The sequence below is a fragment of the Rutidosis leptorrhynchoides genome, chromosome 9, assembly GCF_046630445.1.
Source record: "Rutidosis leptorrhynchoides isolate AG116_Rl617_1_P2 chromosome 9, CSIRO_AGI_Rlap_v1, whole genome shotgun sequence".
NCBI classification, from domain to species: domain Eukaryota; kingdom Viridiplantae; phylum Streptophyta; class Magnoliopsida; order Asterales; family Asteraceae; genus Rutidosis; species Rutidosis leptorrhynchoides.
In genome coordinates, this window is record NC_092341.1 from 228,571,232 (window position 1) to 228,590,855 (window position 19,624).

Genomic DNA, 19,624 nt, shown 5'->3' on the forward strand with positions numbered 1-19,624 from the left:
ACGTGTGCTTGCTTAGATAAACCTTGATTATACGGAGCACTTCGTGCTGATAACGTGTTATAATTCAGTAGGCTTATAACTACCTTTAGTGGCCTATGTTCTTGACTGTAGACTAATAAGAGAATATGAGAGAATATATATTTTAGTGTGTCTTTTATAAACTCATAACACACATATTTATACTCAAAAAATCTACTATACAATATCTATAATAATAATAAAATTAACATCCAATTTAACTTTTATAACAGGAATGAGGTATATTAAGCTGAGATGTTGTACCTTAAACTAAACAGGGAATGTATGAATAGAAAAACGGAAATTCTAAAACCACCCCCTCCCATATCCCTGACATCTATAGTTTCTATTAAAATGTTAAAATGATGATGTAATTAATAGGCTAATTCCTTTCTTAAGAAAAAATCAAAAAAAAAAAAAAAAAAATCTAAGCTAAGCTGATGTCATTAATTAATTTATTTAATTAATTAATTTATTTAATTAATTAATTTAAACAATTAAAAAAATTATAAACACGGAGTCTTAATAAACACGGTGCAGTCAATTACTTTCAAAAATTAGGGTTAAAAAAATTCCTCTTCAAACCATCAAACCGTGCTTCTCTAGCCCATGTCCTGCGATGTTTTTACTATCAGGTATGTTCAGTTCACCTGCTTCAATTTTAAGCTGTTTTTTTGGTGTTGATTGAGTCGAAACGTCATGATTTGGTAGGAGGTCGTTGTTCATTTATTATTCTGATTTATGAGGTTTTGTTAAATGTTAGCTTTAGTTGTTTATGTTATAATTAAATTCTCACTTCCATATGATTTTACACTAATATTATGATACTATTCATGATTTTCAAGCGATGAAGGTCGTGAATAAGTTTTGCAGCGTAATTTTTGTCGTGCTATACGTTATGGATCTGAAGTACTGAAGGCGTTAGGTTTATTCAACGGGTAGCTTATATAGTTCTACTTTCACGATAATTCTATGATTTATGAGTTTATGATCTGTGATAAGTCTTTCACGATAATTCTATGATGTATGAGTTTATGATCAGTTATAATTCTTATATTATATAGTATTTTGACCATTATACGGTGATAAATCTTATATATTCTTGCTCATACTCTTATTTAATATGATTGTTATTAATGGATTTAACTTTTAGTGTTATAAACTACTACTGTAATTAGTTTTATAATAAGAGGGATAATTTGATATTTACATGTCATCTTTTACTGTATATAAGCTCAAGGTAGTGTTTCATAATTATGTTTATGCTCTTTCTTCGGGCTCGATTTGTGTGATTTTGTTTTCTTATAATGCAGTTTGTTAGGGTTGCAGAAACTTGAAACTATGATGTTATGCTGATATTTGGTTTTGCAGCAACTTTGCTGGCTGAGAATGGGAAGTTTCTGCCTTCTGAACAAAACTCGGATGAATACTTGGACCAAGTATGTTATCTCCATGGATGCTGATAATATATCAAGGTCAATATTCTATTACCCTTTTCACACTTTGGAGTTCTTATTGCTATTAATTTGATGATTGCAACTACAAACTGTAGTTATATGTTTGTGAGAATAATATATTGTGTAATATGTTGGCCTATTAATAAGTCGGTTTCATGTTTGTGTTTAATGGCATTGTTTCAGTCTTTTCACGACTCAATTGATTATTGCAAATCATGTTGAAATTTCTCTTCGTTATAGGATCCATAGTTTGACAAGTAATATTAGATTTCATTATAGGATTCGTAGTTTGACAAGTAATATTATTTATAGATTTAGTAATGAGAAGAAGGAATTTTAAATGTAATGAAAAAATCTGAGTTGAAAGGAATTTTGCAGATATGCCAAATTCATGATGCTGTGCAAATTGAACATTATCCGGATTGTTTAAAAGCCTAAGAAGGTATTGTCTAATTTATAATGTATAAATCTTCCTGCTATACATAAACTGGTTTCAAGGTCAATTTATTTCGCAGAGGTTAATGCTTATAAAGTACCCTTCGGAAATCAATAAAGAATTCTACAGACATTGAAAGTTCCCGGAGACCCTATCAGAGGCGGATCCAAAGGGTTAAGGAGGGGGGCGGCCGCCCCCGGTGGATTTCGAAATTTTATTGCAAATTTTTTCAGTTTTTCGATTTTGCCCCCGGTGGAATTTTTTTTTGCCCCATACCCTTCATATTTTGCCCCAAAACCTTCGTATTTTGCCCAAAAATCTCCAAATTTTGCTCAAAAAACTCTATATTTTGCCCCAAAACCACTATATTTTGCCAAAAAAAATTCCCTACATTTAAAAAAAAAAAATTCGCCCCCGGTGAAAAATTTTCTTGGATCCGCCACTGGACCCTACGTTCATTTATACGTCATTTGCAACAACTTGCTGCAACTACTACACCGTGTGAAAAAAAAAAACCCAGAGACATCATGTGGCTAAATCATAGACCTCACGATAAAGCGCTACTTTAAAATTTGACTTTCCCTTTAATCATATAGAAATGTTGGAGTATTAATGCAAACCAAACAATTGCTTTTCAAATACTACATTCATACGCTGTAAAACAGTTATATGAAACTAAAACCATCATAATTGATTTGCAGACCATGGTATGATAGCTGAATAGGTGAGGTCTACCAAAAGGAAGTTGTTTCTAAAGCTACAACCGAGTCACTAAACCCACATCTTCTTCACAAAGAAGAAAGAAAGCCTCTATTCTCCTACTATTGATGATCTTACATCAAGCTACCTTCAATATGTCATTGGAGTTATACGAGGTATATAAATTTCTTAGTTCACATTATTGTTTACTTATAATTCTCTTTATTAACGTGTACTGTCTTTTTTTTCTTTCTTTCTTTATGGGCAAGTTATAAGTGGGTTGATGTGAGCTCAAATTGTGACTTCAAAATAGTCAGACTGTTCAAACTGTTCAAAATAGTCACTCAAATTGTGTTAAGATTACATATTAGCTCATTTTTTGTTCATGTATTTGTTCCTATATCCCTTCAACATATTTCATCATATTGTGCTTATTGTTTACATACAATTACTCACGGGGGTTATCATCAAATTAGACAACATGTTTTCACACAATATATTGAGATCAATAGAATAAATGGTAAGGATGGATGTTCTTTGTGTGTTGGGAATAAGCAATGGAAGAAGTGCTTTCATGATTTAGCAATAAGCACTTACAGTTTTATAAATAAGCTGATTCAAAAATCAATATTTACTTTAAGTGACATGTAGTTAGATGAAATAACTGCAGTAGCATTACCACCTTCTACATTAAATTTTGGGTAATCTATCATGAATGGTCGCCAGGGAGGTTCCACTACAAAATCAAAAGTATTAACCGATGTTAATATATTTTATATTAATAACTACATTATCAAAATAGTCTTTTACTTTAAAGGGTTGATATTAGCCTATGAAGTACTTACTATAATAAGAAAAATTGTTGATATATCTAATACTGTATGTTATTGTGCGTATAAACGGATTTAATAATAAATGAAGCGAGTTTATAACATTTAATTTCATAAATAAAGTGTTATAATATTAAATTTATATAAATAATAGTTTTTGATTTGATATATATATATACTTATTTATTAACAATAATAATAATAATAATAATAATAATATAATAATAACAATAATAATATAATTATTAATTATACACAAATATTAATTAATATAAACATTTATTGATGACCGGTGTATGATGATGCATTATCAGGCTAATTTCTTTGTTAAAAGAAAATCAAAAAAAAAAAAAATCTAAGAATGGTAGGTGATGTTATTAATCTAAATAATTTTGAATTAAAATTAAATCTTATTAATTAATTAATTATTATTAAATCTTATTAATAATTATTTTAATTATTAAAATTAAATAATTTTGAATTATTTTAATTAATTATTTTGAATTGACTACGAGAAAGTATAAAAGCTAGACAGAAGGAAATCAATTCTAAATTTATATTTTAATTTACACTTTTAAAATAAATTGAGAGCCAATATTATCTCTTATGATTGGATGTGAATTGTTTAATATGCATTTTAGGTGCTTGATTAAATGTTCAGCTGACGAGTTTCTTAGTCGGACTATGTGGCTCCACGAGTCATTAAACTAAATAACTTTAGCATTTACGTTCACTTAATACTTAAAACATATCATTAAACTGTTTCGTTTAAACAAACCCGTGGTTTCACGGGTCATTTCACTAGTTATTTTTATATCTCCATTTTCATTATTTTTATACTAGCTTTTTACGTAGTAACTCTTAACTTTATAATCTATTGTCCCATCACTTTTTATAATAAATTCAATTAAAAAATTAATAATAATAATAATAATAATAATAATAATAATAATAATAATAATAATAATAATAATATTTCCTCCGTCCTATATATATATTTAAAAAAAAAACAATCCTCCGTCCTATATTAATAGTCCTCTGACACAAATACGTTGTTTAAGTAAAGAGTTGTATATGACAATAATCATTAATATAAAGTGAATATATAATTTCCAGATAAGACCATTTTATGTACGTTAATGACACTTCTTGAGGTTGTTGTTAGCAAAATTCTTTAATAAATAATTTTAATCTTCTTTGTCAAGTCAATAATGTGATTTTTGTTTTGAATTTTGACCTAAAATAAATATTTACTTTATTATTTATATTTGTTTCAGCAACCAAAATCACCTTGCAACGAAACACGAACTTTAAGCATCATTAATATAGAATTTTTACCTTTATAAAAAGGTAAAATAAAAAAAATCTATAAGATCCATCGTTTCAGTACTAATTATATTTGAATACTATTTTATTGGCTGTTTACCTTTAAAAAACTACAAAAACGAATAGTATATAGTGTCTGAAAAAAAAAACTATAAATTTAAAAAAGTATAAGGGTCCTACATTTAAATTTAGTTTTGTTCTATATAATTTAAATAAATATTTTTATAAAACTTTTTAAACTAGCAGTATTTCATGATTTCACGAGTCATAATATAGAGTCTGGGTTTAATTATAAAACAAATGTAATGTAATGCTTATGGAGTACGGAGTAATAGTATTTCGGAGTATCATTATTATTTTTTAACAATTAATTAAATTGGTTATTATAGAAAAGTGATGGGATATCTTTTTTTTTTTTTTTTTTTTTTAATTGCAGGCTTGCTTCACTGTATCTCCACACCTTGTGTGTGGGGCTTAATGTTTATGTCATCAGTTCGAGCTTCGCTCTGCCCATTCTATTAATCAATCTGTCTGAAAGATGGAGCTTCAGGTTAACTCCATGGGGGTTTTCTCACGAATTCATTCAGAATTCAAACCCGGTCCGTCTGCCCATCGGGATGGTTTAAGGATCAGGTTCCTGCAATGTGATACGAGTTTCCTCCTCAGGGCCGGCTAAGCCTATGGGCGAAGCGGGCGATGGCCCGGGGCTTCCCGTGGTGAGGGGCATCGTTTTGAAAAAAGTTATTAATAGAAATTTAAACATATTAAAGGTATATTTTTATTTAATAACTTGTAGTGTTATTAGTGCAGTTATTAACAAGATATCGATGTAAATGAGTTGTCAACCTCGATAGTTTAAACCTCATAAATATATATGTATGTGTAACACAATTTTGTTGGGGCATTTTATAATCATTTCGGCCGGGACATGCAAAATCTTTGGACCGACCCTGTTCTTCCCGAAAGCGCGTGCATGCGTGACAATTGAGAGTATTCGATGCCGACTACTTGTCTTTCAAAAAAAAAAAAGATAAAAGGTATGATATGATATGATAAAAGGAGCTTGATTTTTTACCATTCAAATCACTTAATCCATCATAAACTATACTATGTATTATTTTCTCCGTTCTATATTGATAGTCCAATATTTTATTTTGGTTTGTTCCATATTAATAGTTCACTTTCATATATAGAATAATAAAGTAAAGTTCTATTATGCTCTTAATGTATGTGCATCAGATTAAAGAGAAAAAAAAAGTAAAAGTAAAACTAAAAAGTATAATATTTTTATGAAAATTTTTTAAACCATATATTTTTTGTTTGAGAACTATTAATATGAGAGGAAGGAAGTAATAGGTGGTGCTCATTTAAATAATTTTTTTGTTTGGTGGATATATAATTAGACTGTTATAATTCAGTAGGCTTATAACTACCTTTAGTGGTTTGATTCTTGATGTTATAATTCAGTAGGCTTATAACTACCTTTAGTGATTTGATTCTTGATTTAGAATACTAATAATGAAGTGTAAGAACAAAGATGATAATGGAGAGAAAGAAAGAAACACTTTGTAAGTGTGAGAAATGGTGCAAGTTTAATGCTTGCATTCATGGCTATTTATAGCAAAAATATCACAAGTTTAGGTAATACAATAATATTACTTTTGTGTATCAATAATTGACTATCCATTTATATATATATATTTATATATTATAACACTCCCCCTTGGATAACAATTTTGTTTGTTGAAGATCAACTGTAAGTTACTGCCTCGTTAAAAACCTTGCTAAAGAAAACCCAGTGGGAAAAACTTTAGCTAAGGGAAAAAGAGTGCAGCATGGAGTTGACTCCCCCTCAAGTAGACATCGCTTCGGTTGTTACATCTTTTGAACATGTCTCATGCCAATGTTATGAACGTGTGTTCTGAAAATAGCAGTTGGAAGTGCTTTCGTGAAAAGATCAGCAGAGTTTTTGCTGGATTGAACATATCTCATTTCAATCTCGTTGTCCTTAATGAGATTTTGAGTGTATGAGAAGAATCTAGGAGGTATGTGTTTGGTTCGGTCACTTTTGATATACCCTTCTTTCATCTGTGCTATGCAAGCTGCATTATCTTCATAGATAATTGTTGGACTTTTATCGCGTTCTAGTCCACAAGAATCAGTAATGATTTGTGTCATTGATCTCAACCAAAAACATTCCCGAGTAGCTTCATGTAATGCAATCACTTCGGCATGATTTGATGATGTAGCAACAAGTGTTTGTTTTTGAGAACGCCATGATATTGCAGTACCTCCATTTAGGAATACATATCCAGTTTGAGATTTAGCTTTATGTGGATCAGATAAATAACCTGCATCAGCATAACCAACCAAATCTTGTTTTGATTCGTTAGAATAAAATAATCCTAAATCAGTAGTTCCTCGAAGGTATCGAAATATGTGTTTGATCCCATTCCAGTGTCTTTTGGTAGGAGCAGAGCTGAACCTTGCCAACAAATTAACTGCAAAAGAAATGTCAGGTCTTGTACAATTTGTAAGATACATAAGAGCTCCAATTGCACTAAGATATGGTACTTCTGGTCCAAGAATATCTTCATGATCTTCACATGGACGAAATGGATCAGTTTCAACATTGAGTGATCTAACAACCATAGGAGTACTTAATGGTTTTGCCTTGTCCATATTGAAACGTTTCAAAATCTTTTCAGTATATGTTGTTTGATGTACAAGTAAACCATTAGGCATATGCTCAATTTGTAAACCAAGGCAATACTTGGTTTTTCCGAGATCTTTCATTTCAAATTCTTTCTTTAGAAGTTGAATGGTTTCATAGATCTCTTTATTTGTACCTATGATGTTAAGATCATCAACATAAACAGCTATGATCACATATCCGGATGTTGTTTTCTTAATGAAAACACAAGGGCAAGTAAGGTTATTTGTATACCCTTTGCTTATCAAGTAATCACTTAATCGGTTATACCACATACGTCCCGATTGTTTTAACCCATATAAAGATCTTTGTAATTTAATCGAATACATTTCTTTGGGTTTTGCATTTGATGCTTCTGGTACCTTAAATCCTTCAGGTATCTTCATATATATATCACTATCAAGTGATCCATATAGGTAAGCAGTCACAACATCCATGAGATGCATTTCTAAATTTTTAGAAACTGCCAGACTGATTAAGTACCTAAAAGTAATTGCATCCATAACAGGGGAATAAGTTTCTTCATAATCAATTCCCGGTCTTTGAGAAAAACCTTGAGCTACAAGTCTAGCTTTATACCTTGTAACTTCATTTTTCTCATTTCTTTTTCGGACAAAAATCCATCTGTATCCTACAGGTTTCACATCTTTAGGAGTGAGAATGATGGATCCGAAAACTTTTCTTTTATTGAGTGATTCTAATTCAGCTCGTATTGCTTCTTTCCATTGAGCCCAATCATGTCTATTTTGACATTCAACCATAGATGTTGGTTCTGGATCATCATCATTATTCATGATGTCATATGCAACATTAAATGAAAATTTCTCATCAAGATTTTTCATTTCATTTCGGTTCCATAATATTTTTGAATATGCATAATTGATTGCAATTTCTGTATTGACATCATCAATCTCCTCTGCAGTAGGAGTACTGATTTGTGGTTCTTCTTGAACACTTTCTTTTACTTCATTATCAGCTGATTTTCTTTTTCGAGGATTTTTATCCTTTGAACCAATTGGTCTTCCACGTTTCTGACGTGGCAAAGATTCATGAGTGACGTTATTGCCAGCTTTTGGAATTTCAATTCGAGCTGGAGTATTTACTGCTGGTATATATGATTTTGTCACCGTTTTTGTATCTGTAAATGCATCAGGCAATTGATTTGCAAGTTCTTGTATATGCATTATCTTTTGAACTTCTGTCTCGCATTCTTTTGTGCGAGGATCAAGATACTTTAATTGAGGTTCACACCATGAAACATCATTTTCTTTATTTTTCATTTCTCCCCCTAATCTAGGGAACAATGTTTCATTAAAATGACAATCAGCAAAACGTGCTGTAAAAACGTCACCTGTCATAGGTTCAATATACCTTAATATTGAAGATGTTTCATATCCAACATATATTCCCAACCTCCTTTGAGGACCCATTTTTGTACGTTGTGGTGTCGCAATTGGAACATACACTGCACAACCAAATGTTCTAAGATGGGAAATATTTGGCTCTTGACCAAAAGCAAGTTGTAGGGGGGAATATTTATGACTTGCACTTGGTCTGATGCGAATCAATGCAGCAGCATGTAAAATTGCATGACCCCATATAGATACAGGGAGTTTTGTTCTCATTATCAATGGTCTAGCGATTAACTGTAAACGTTTAATCAATGACTCGGCTAAACCATTTTGTGTATGCACATGAGCAACAGAATGTTCAACAACAATTCCTATAGACATGCAATAGTCATTAAATGCTTGAGATGTAAATTCACCAGCATTATCAAGTCTCACCCTTTTAATGGTGTAATCAGGAAAATGAGCTCTCAATTTAATAATTTGGGCAAGAAATTTTGCAAATGCCACATTACGGCTTGATAACAGACAAACATGAGACCATCTGCTAGATGCGTCTATTAGAACCATGAAATATCTAAATGGTCCACATGGTGGATGAATTGGTCCACATATATCACCTTGAATTCTTTCAAGAAACATTGGTGATTCTTTCTCAACCTTAAGTGGTGAGGGTCTAGTTATCAATTTTCCAAGAGAGCAAGATGTACATGGAACCATTGTATCATGATGGATTTTTCTATCCTTTAGTGGATGTCCATGAGTACATTCAATAATCCTTTTCATCATTGTTGATCCTGGATGGCCTAATCTGTTATGCCATAAACTGAATACACCAGGATCAATATATTTTTCGTTAACTACCATATGTATTTCTGGTACATTTATATGTGTATAATGTAATCCAGAACTAAGTCTTGGCAGTTTTTCAACCACATGACTCTTGTCAGTGATACTTAAATATTTCTCATTTTCTGTTGTCACTGACTGATAATCATACCCGTTAAGGTATATGTCGGAGAAACTCAATAAATTTCTGCTTGACTTGGGAGAAAATAAGGCATCATTTATTAAAAATTTTGTACCATTTGGTAGTATGAAATTTGCCTTTCATATCCCTTTTATCAAGTTAGCAGATCCTGATATTGTATGTATAGTTCCTTCCGTTGGTTTTAGATCAATAAAATATTTCTCGGATTTAAGTATAGTGTGTGTAGTTCCACTGTCTGCTATACAGAGATCTCCACCACTTGATTGATGTTGTATTCCAGCAAAATTCATATTGAACTTCATATATAAGAAATAAATAGTGAGTACATTAATATTACACAATATTTTAAACGCAAATAGATAGTACTGAAACATTTAGCAAACATAATGACAAAGACAGACGATATTAAATCGTTTATTTTTCGAAAGACACACAACTTAAACATTCAAGAAATCTTCATATAAATCAGATGGTTTCTCAGTGACTGTTGGATCGACGTTATCCACAAAGTTTACTTCCTTTTCTTTATCTTTCAGCGAATCCTGATACATCTTAACAAGATGTTTAGATGTTCGGCAAGTATTAGCCCAGTGGCCCATTCTACCACATCTGTAGCAAGATTCTTCAGAATTTTTAGAAGAATTTTCTTCAACATCTTGTTTAGTGGGCTTGTTTTGTGGTTGATATTTATATTTTCGTGGATTATTATTTCTTTGACCACCACGGCAACGACCACGACCACGTCCTCGCCCATTACCATTACCATAAGGATGGTTTCTACCATAGTTATGGCTTTTGGCATGATGATGGTGATGGTTATTATAACCACGACCTTGCCCGCGTCCTTGTCCCTGTTTATAATTATTTGCAGTATTTGCTTCAGGGATTGCAAGTGTACCAGTAGGACGGGATTGCTGATTTTTCATTAATAGCTCATCATTTTGCTCTGCAACTAAGAGATATGAATTAAGTTCAGGATATGTTTTGAACTTTAGCATTCTCAAATTTCTTTGCACTGTGATGTTTGCAGCATTCATTGTGGAGAAAGTTTTCTCCATCATGTCTGCATCACTTATTTCATGTCCACAGAATTTAAGTTGTGAACATGTATTATACAGAGCTGAGCTATATTCATTTACTTTCTTAAAGTCTTGGAACCTTAATGTTCTCCATTGTTCCATAGCAGCTTGGAGTAAAATTTCTCTTTGATTATTGAATCTGCTTTTGAGACCTTCCCATAAAACATGGGGATCTTCTACAGTCACATAATTATTTTGTAAGCATTCATCAATATGTTGATGAATAAAGCAACATGCCGTTGCTTGTTCTTTTTCAGAACAAGTGTTGTTTTCATTTATGGCTTCAAGAATACCCATTGATTTAAGATGCATTTTTACTTTTATAACCCATGGCATGTAGTTGTTTCCAGTTGATTCTAAAGGAGTAAATTTAAGCTTTTCCAGATTCGACATTTTCTATTAAAACAAACAACATGATAAATTATAGTCACTTTATATTCATAAGTATATAAAAATTAAACATAAATTTAATATAACATAAATGATAAGTAGGTGACAGTGTCGACCATATGTAAGCAATCATTAATAAATGTTATATAACATAAATATAAATATTAGTAAACATAAATGATAATTAGGCGACAGTGTCGGCCATATAAATGTTAGATAATAGAAATATAAATGTTAGTAACATAAATGATAATTAGGCGACAGTGTCGGCCATATAAATGTTAGATAATTTAAATATAAATGTTAGTAACATAAGTGATAATTAAACGACAGTGTCGACCATATATTATTCAGGTGGTATAACCGACCATATATCATTTAGGTGGCAGAGCCAACCATAATTAGTATTAAGATTATCGTGCTGATAACGTGTTATAATTCAGTAGGCTTATAACTACCTTTAGTGGTTTGATTCTTGATGTTATAATTCAGTAGGCTTATAACTACCTTTAGTGATTTGATTCTTGATTTAGAATACTAATAATGAAGTGTAAGAACAAAGATGATAATGGAGAGAAAGAAAGAAACACTTTGTAAGTGTGAGAAATGGTGCAAGTTTAATGCTTGCATTCATGGCTATTTATAGCAAAAATATCACAAGTTTAGGTAATACAATAATATTACTTTTGTGTATCAATAATTGACTATCCATTTATATATATATATTTATATATTATAACATAGACTATATAAAAACCCTTAAGAAATTAACACAACGTCGTAAACATTTTGGAGTAAAATTTTATTTAAGGAAAGAACAACGTCACCCTTGACAAAATTTATAGTTTTGTGTCGTCATTTTGACCCACATCCTCACAAATCGAACCACCCCTTTAGTTGAAGATACCGTACACATTCATTCTGCCTCTTTTTTTTGTTCCTATCTTCTTCAGTAGCCACGTGTCTGCACATAATTGGGACCCTGTTAGTATCCCATTCCCGCACTGGATGAAAACCAAACCAAACATATAAATTCGAACGCACGTCATCAAAAACCAAAACCACAACCAAAATAAATTTATAAAGTCACACCGATCAAACACACACAGAGTGAGTGTGTTTTAGAGGTGATCGATCAAAGCATGGGATCATGGAATTCAACAGAAATGGAGGTTTTATCAAGTGTTTTTGGATGGATCGCTTTTTGTTCTTGGTCTATTAGCTTCTATCCCCAAATCATCCTCAATTACAAAAGAAAAAGGTTAACTTTACTTTACTTACTTATTATCATTATTATTAATTATTAATAATAAAATGTTATTCACCTGTTAATTGTATTATACAAGCTACCTAGATCAGTTTCGTGACACTGTTTTATATCTCAATTTTCAAGTGTTGTATATAGCCTTTTTGCATCAAGATGAACAAATTTACAAGTTTTCAACTGTGTGTTTTATGTATCTTGATGCATACATGCATACATATACTTTATGTACATAAAGTAATTTATATATCAGCTTAAGTAGGTTGCTATTACCCATTTATTCATCTGTTTAGTGTGCTGAATTTGCAATGGGATTGAAACTTGTAGTGTGGTAGGGTTGAATTTCGATTTCGTGGCGCTTAATCTCACAAAGCATACATCTTATCTCATATACAATGCCTCTGTATTCTTTAGCTCTGCTGTTCAACGCCAGTATCATGAGAAATACGGCTTCAACGAGGTTCTTATATATTTTAATATTTATCACTTCCTATAAAATTAGTGTTATTTTAGTATGTAGTTTTTTATGAACTTATTATTTTTGTATGAAACAATCACTAGTTGATGTATTTACATTCACTTATTTGGCTATGCAGATGATACCTGTAGCTGCAAACGATGTAGCTTTCTCCATTCACGCAGTTGTTTCAACCGCGTTTACCTTATTTCAAATTGCCATCTATGATGTAAGTAACCATTCATTTTACTTAAATTTATCGTACCAGATATGTAACCAAATTGTCTGATTGAATGTATACAAGAGGATAGTTATGCAACTATAAAATTTCATAAATTTAAAATTTGCTTATAGTTATAAGAACCCTTTTTCACTATTGATCGTTTTTACGATTTTTAACAGCGTGGAGGTCAGAAAGTGTCCAAGACTAGTATTTCAATACTTTCAGTAGCATGGTTAATTGTCATTATTTGTGTGTTCATTGCTATACCCGAACATTCATGGCTCTGGTTGGCCTCCTGCTTTAGGTAATATCCATTTTGAATTTATGAGTTGTACTTCCAAAATTCTTTTTTATTATCTCCGTTTCTCATTACATGGTAGTTACGATCCAGCCGAATTGAATGATAGTTGTTGGGTGTATGTCACACACAAGGTCGTAGAATTCAAAATTACTCACTGAGTACTCGGTTTTTGGAGACCTCCGAGCCGAGTAATCAAACTTAGTCAAACTTGGTTAAAATCAATCAAAACTCGATCAAAATCGGTCAAAACTCGGCCAAAACTCGGGATTACTCGTAAATTCGGTCAAAACTTGGCCAAAACTAGGGGTTACTCAGAAAATCGGTAAAAAAATTGGTCAATATTGACCAAAGTCAAACTTAGTCAACTGTATCGGAATCACACTGTTTTTATTGCATATCTATACACAGATCATAAATCATAATGTGCTCAAATACTTTTAAATTGCAGCTCATTACAAGTTGTCATGACAGTGATCAAATACATACCCCAAGTAAGGATTATCTTTCATAATTTAAATATGAAACTTGAGGTTTCATTTGTTTTAAGAATGAACTAAGGTGCCAACTAAGTATGTTTTATGTATGCAGGCGGTTATGAACTTTAAAAGAAAGAGCACAATTGGATTTAGCATTGGCAACATATTGCTTGATCTGCTTGGAGGAATAGCAAATTACGCCCAAATGGCTGTCCAATCTATAGATCAGCGTACGTTCTCTTTTTATTCAAATGCACGTTCGATTTGGTGATACGAATATACAATCTGAGACCTAATATTGCTTCCTTTTTACGTTTATTTCTCAGATTCATGGGTGAACTTCTATGGAAATATAGGCAAGACGTTGCTTTCTTTGGTATGTTGACTTTCATTTTGTCAATGATATTCTCAAAAAACTGTGTTAGTTATATATAAATTTTAACCACCAAATGGCATTTGGCCCAGCGGTATCGAGGTGGCCCTCCAACCAAGAGGTTGAGGGTTCAAGTCCCATTTGAGACATATTCGTGGTTGTAAATATTCGTGTTAATGGTGTGTGTGAGTTTGCCTTTCAAAAAAAAAAAATATATAAATTTTAACCCATTTAGCTAAAATGGCTGATTTTGGTTAAGTTTTTGACCCAATTACATAATGTGTTATCCCTCCTATTCATCTTGCAACATTATGTGTTCTACCGGGCCCTAAACACGGTGAAATCTACAAATGCGGATTTGGAAAGTCGGGAGCCACTTGTTACATCTTCAGAAGATGTATGAAGCCTTGTTTCTTGTACGCTAACATTCACAACGTTACACCTGACTGCTTTTTAACTATGACATACTGTTCTGCTTACAAAACATTTTGTGTTGAATGTGTACATATATCTTATATAAAAAAACTTCATATGGTTATACATTTTTCTTTATATGATTTTATTTGGTGATATGGATGTAGTTAAGACACTAAAACCTTAATCAGAGCCAATGCACTTCATATATCATTCAGTATTTGATTTGTTATCATATAGTTGTATCATGAACATATTCTATACATGTATGTAGTTTTTGGTTCTTTTCTTGAAACAGTTCTTCATTTTTAAACCTTTAATATCGAGTACATGTAGAGATTCATAGGTCCAGTACATAGATCTGGGCAAGCAAACGACTTTATGGATTACTCAATTGTTGCACAAATGCAACAAATTTTACTTTCAAGTTCGTGTTCTCCCTCGTCCTGCATAACTAAATAATCGAGTTTAATTTGTTTGAACTCTTACTTTTGTAAGTCTTTGTTATTATTATGCTTTCCTCCTCTTCTAGTATTTGTAATATATTTAACGTTCAAAAAAATAATTGATAACTTTACGTGATTTAGATTTCTCTATGATTGTTCAGTGTTTTTCAGTTAAGATGCTTGATTCGTATCTAAAATTAGTCTTTTTTTCAACCATTTTGTTCACTTGTTATTTTAGTCCAAGTTACAATTCCAAAACCATGATTTTTGTTAGAAAAACATGAGAGAATGCATCGATTTATGGCTTAACTAATTTATGGGGTCTAAACGTGTTGCCACTTATTTACAAAAATTAACCACTAAATTTATCGTTGTTACATAATGATAAATCTGTAAATTTTGAATCGATGTTTACCAAAGCGAGAAAATGTACAAATAAAATGTACGGAGTACTTTGAAACGAAATGGTCACTTACATATCGTTTTTAAGATCACTTTTCAATCATGAGATGGTGAGTTCAAGTTAAGTGGGTAAAAATATGTATATATTTATGGAAAAATATATATTTGTAAATCGGTAGTGATAATTGAGTTCATGTCTTTCTTAGCAATTTCATTAAACCTTTAAGACTGTTTCCAACCCTGATTGTGATGTCAGAGTCAAATTGTGTACTTTTTGGTAAAAAAGTGGGTTTTTGATTGTGACTGTATTCGACATTTGTTAACCCTAAGTCAAATATTTGTAGGGTGATGTGGTAAAATATAATTGGAAGTGGATTGGGAAAAAAAATTAATTAATAATATAAATAAATGGCTTTAAATTGTGATTGGCTGGACTCTTCAACTCACGCAACCTTACGCTCCATTGAAAATTCGACACACGCCGTTTTCCGTCAACTTTTGACGCTACCTTATTTTCATTACATTTCGTCAGACGGTGACACCTCAGCTTGACAGATAGCAGCTGACGCCGCTTTAGAAGCAGTCTAAAAGGTACTGTGATAAATAGCATGCAACATAATCAATACGAAGAGTTAACTTAAACAGGCAGAAAGAACTCGCGCGCGTTGTTGCGAAAAATAATTACGCTCTATACTTAATACCTTAATAAAAAATATGGCGTCAGCATGAAGTTAGACGACGTCAACATAACGTCAGAAAAACTATTAAAATACCATCACTAGTGAATAGTAAGAGGGGGGTATTTTGATCATTGGAACATGGCCAAAATTTTAGTATATTGAAGTAATGATTTATAAATCAAGTCACAACAATAACAATATGATATGAATCTTCAACTTGCAGCAATGGTATATTCCTAATATGCCATAAACCTAAGGTACAACATTTTTATTATTTCTTATATCATCATTCATTTCATCTCATGATTAAAAAGTGAATGATTAATAATAATATATACTAATCAACAATAGATAACTTTCATTTCACAAAATTTTAGTGTATGTTTACTAAAGAAAAAAATTTAATTATATAGTGACAATTTAATCGTGTTGGATTAATATTCTGAAAACAAGTTTCGTCATAGACGCCATGGGGATCAACTTTAGTAATTCGTTCTCCAAAGTTATCGGCAACGGAAGCTCAATCTCATTTTGGGGCAATACGTGGCTGTTTAATGGGGTACTCAGAGACAAATTTAGCAGGTTGTATCATTTGGAAAGTAATGTTTCAACAACTGTTTCGGAGCGTCTGAGAATGGGTTCTTCGGCTTGCGAGCTTACAGCAAATTGGATCAGGGTGACAGGTGGTAGATCGAGTGATGAACTTGCGGAGCTAGAGGGTATGCTATGCGGCTTTGTCATTCATCCAGACAAACAAGATTCTTGGAGATGGTCATTATGCAATTCCTGTTTGTACTCGACGAATGGTGGGTTTATTGTATGAGAAAACATTAGGTCTCGGGATAAGGTCCGGTGAAACTTTGAGAAATAATTTGGTTCCTAAAAAAGTTGAGGTTTTTGTATGGAGAGTTAAACGTAGGCGGATTCCAACACTCTTTGAGTTGGACAAGCGGGGCACCGATCTACATTCGGTTCTTTGTCCGATTTGTGGCAATAACATTGAAACGGTGGAACATGCCCTCGTTCATTGTCCCTTTGTGCAGGAAGTTTGGTCCAAAGTGTTTGATTGGTGGGGATTATCTTTTCCTACTAATTTTAGCTTTGATATTGTATTGCGTGGATCTTTCGTCCAAGGAGATTTGGTTCTAGGTGCGAAGATTTGGCAAGCTGTGGAGTGGGTTTGTGGATATTTAATTTGGAAAAATCGGAATCTTAAAGTTTTCAAGAAGAAATGTTGGACTACTCCAAACGCCATCAATGAGATCCACGTATTAAGCTTTGATTGGATTGCGAAAAGATGCAAATCGAAAGATATTGATTGGCATTCTTGGTTACATAATCCATCAAGATTTCTTTTGTAGCTTTCATTAGTTTTGGTTGCTATCTTAGCATCTTGTTGTGTGTAATTTTCTTTCTTTGTTCATTGTGAGGGGTGGCCTTCGGCGGCTCCCTTGTGTTTGTACAGTCGAGTTTTCATTTAATAATATATTTGCTTTTAAAAAAAAAAAATTTATATAATGACAATTATGAAATGTTAATTGAAATTATTTGAGGGGCAACTGTCATCAGCCCTTTAAATCCACCCTTAGACCATTCTTAACCAGGACATTATGTCATGGTATCACTGACTATCATATTAGCGTCACATCAACACTTCCTTCCGCTCACTAACCAAAGACTAACTGCTAACAACCATGACATACCCATCAGACACTTCCTCACACCCACTAAATTAATTATTTATTTATCGGTACAAGTTTAAGAGCACTGGGTGTGGTGACGCGTCAGTTCAGTGTCTTGCTGATGACTGGACGCTGACTGGACTGACATTGTAAACTGACATTGGTGAAAAACAGGGGAATTGGGATGATTGTCAGTTCAGTGTCTTGGAGAGAGAAGATAGAGTCCACCAATTATTTATTTATACATTTTCTTATATATATACGTAGTATTTACCATATCGTTAAATAGAATTAATAAAAATACGAGCAAATATTAAATTAAAAAATACATTAAAAGTCCTAAAATACACTTTTATTTACAAAAAAAAGTCCTAAAACGATTACAAATTACTTATTAAAAAAAGTCCTAAAATTACTTATTAATCCTAAAATTACTTATTAAATCCTAAAAATTACTTATTAACAATAACAACAATTTAACGGCCATAGCGAGTCGGAGATCCTGATTCATGCGAAGACGTATCATCATCTCGACCGTTCGAAGCCGGAAGGCTCCACATGTTCCTACAGTACAACGTGATATTTTTGTTCGTCAGTTTGGCCTTTCCGACCATTCGTTCCCACACGGCTTCGGATTGAAATTCCTTGAACAAATTCGTGATCTCGTCACAGTCCCAAACGTCGTCGGCTTCGCAATCTACCCTATCGCGTATAAAGCTTACAACGCGTTCTACATCGAAGCCGATAACATCTAGAGCTTCGAACGATTGTGTGTACCCGTCGTACCAATATTGGCGGTTATTGGAAAGCTCACCGTTGTGATGGACGTCGAGGTTGATCAAGCAACGATTGGCCATATTTTTTTTGAATGTGTAAAATAATGAAGAAAATAGAAAAAAATTTGTGTGCGTAAATAATGAGATTGTGGTGTTTTATATAGGGATGAAGAAATGATTTAAAAAAAAAAATCTTGGGCACTTAACGGATATAAATTTGAAAACAGGCCCCACTAAAATTCGCTAGACTGAAGTCTTGGTCACGACGTCGAACCAGACGACGCCGAACCGACATCGAGTCGGTATCGGCTGACCGTCGGTTGGTTCCAAATTGCAATCCGACGCCGAACTATATTTTGCCACACCGGGTGCTCTAAAAGCATTATGTACAACAAAAAATTGCAACCCCCGTGATTCAATTTTTCATCCAACAAAAATTCCAACAACGGTGGTCCAACCACTAACCAACCACATTTTGCTAATATTGATGTGAGTGGTTGGCGGATCCAACCACGGATCCAATGACTAACCGATAAAAATGCTCTTATAAGAACCTAATTTTACACTCTTTTATATTAAAACAATTAACAATTCACTTTTTCGCTCTGTTTCAAAGTTTTATTTTGAAAAGAAACAAGTTTTTGGGTTACCCGAGCGTTGCGACGGGTAAGTTTTAATCAATTAAAAAAAAGCTGCTGTTAAAGATTGAACCTAGAACTACATGAAGCATAGTAACACCCTTAACCACCCAAACAACAATTCACATATGTTAAATATTAAGAAGTAGGAGTATACATCTAGTGAATTTGTATATTTTTATTAGAAATAAAATATGACCAAGA

At 32.4% G+C, this 19,624-nt stretch overlaps 2 protein-coding genes and 1 long non-coding RNA gene across 5 annotated transcripts; all 3 read left to right on the plus strand.

Annotated features, from left to right (window-relative positions):
* Window positions 1-584: 584 nt before the first annotated feature.
* Window positions 585-3,064, plus strand: LOC139867637 (uncharacterized). 3 transcript variants are annotated; one of them, XR_011765904.1, is made up of 6 exons: window positions 585-653; window positions 864-956; window positions 1,390-1,493; window positions 1,854-1,917; window positions 2,613-2,786; window positions 2,880-3,064. It is a non-coding gene; the product is annotated as an uncharacterized lncRNA (long non-coding RNA). The 3 variants fall into 3 exon arrangements; XR_011765902.1 differs by having other exon boundaries at window positions 2,613-3,064; XR_011765903.1 differs by lacking the exon at window positions 585-653 and adding an exon at window positions 658-725 and having other exon boundaries at window positions 2,613-3,064.
* Window positions 3,065-12,321: 9,257 nt separating this feature from the next.
* On the plus strand, window positions 12,322-14,453 carry LOC139866958 (cystinosin homolog). Its single transcript, XM_071855260.1, has 7 exons — window positions 12,322-12,549; window positions 12,880-13,012; window positions 13,149-13,238; window positions 13,412-13,536; window positions 13,982-14,024; window positions 14,122-14,239; window positions 14,336-14,453. Exons 1-7 carry the CDS (start codon window positions 12,431-12,433, stop codon window positions 14,392-14,394), a joined length of 687 nt encoding a protein of 228 aa, XP_071711361.1. The 5' UTR covers window positions 12,322-12,430; the 3' UTR covers window positions 14,395-14,453.
* A 2,340-nt stretch (window positions 14,454-16,793) lies between these two features.
* On the plus strand, window positions 16,794-17,685 carry LOC139868569 (uncharacterized). The gene is made up of 2 exons (XM_071856904.1): window positions 16,794-17,043; window positions 17,159-17,685. Exons 1-2 carry the CDS (start codon window positions 16,794-16,796, stop codon window positions 17,683-17,685), a joined length of 777 nt encoding a protein of 258 aa, XP_071713005.1.
* Window positions 17,686-19,624: the final 1,939 nt, after the last annotated feature.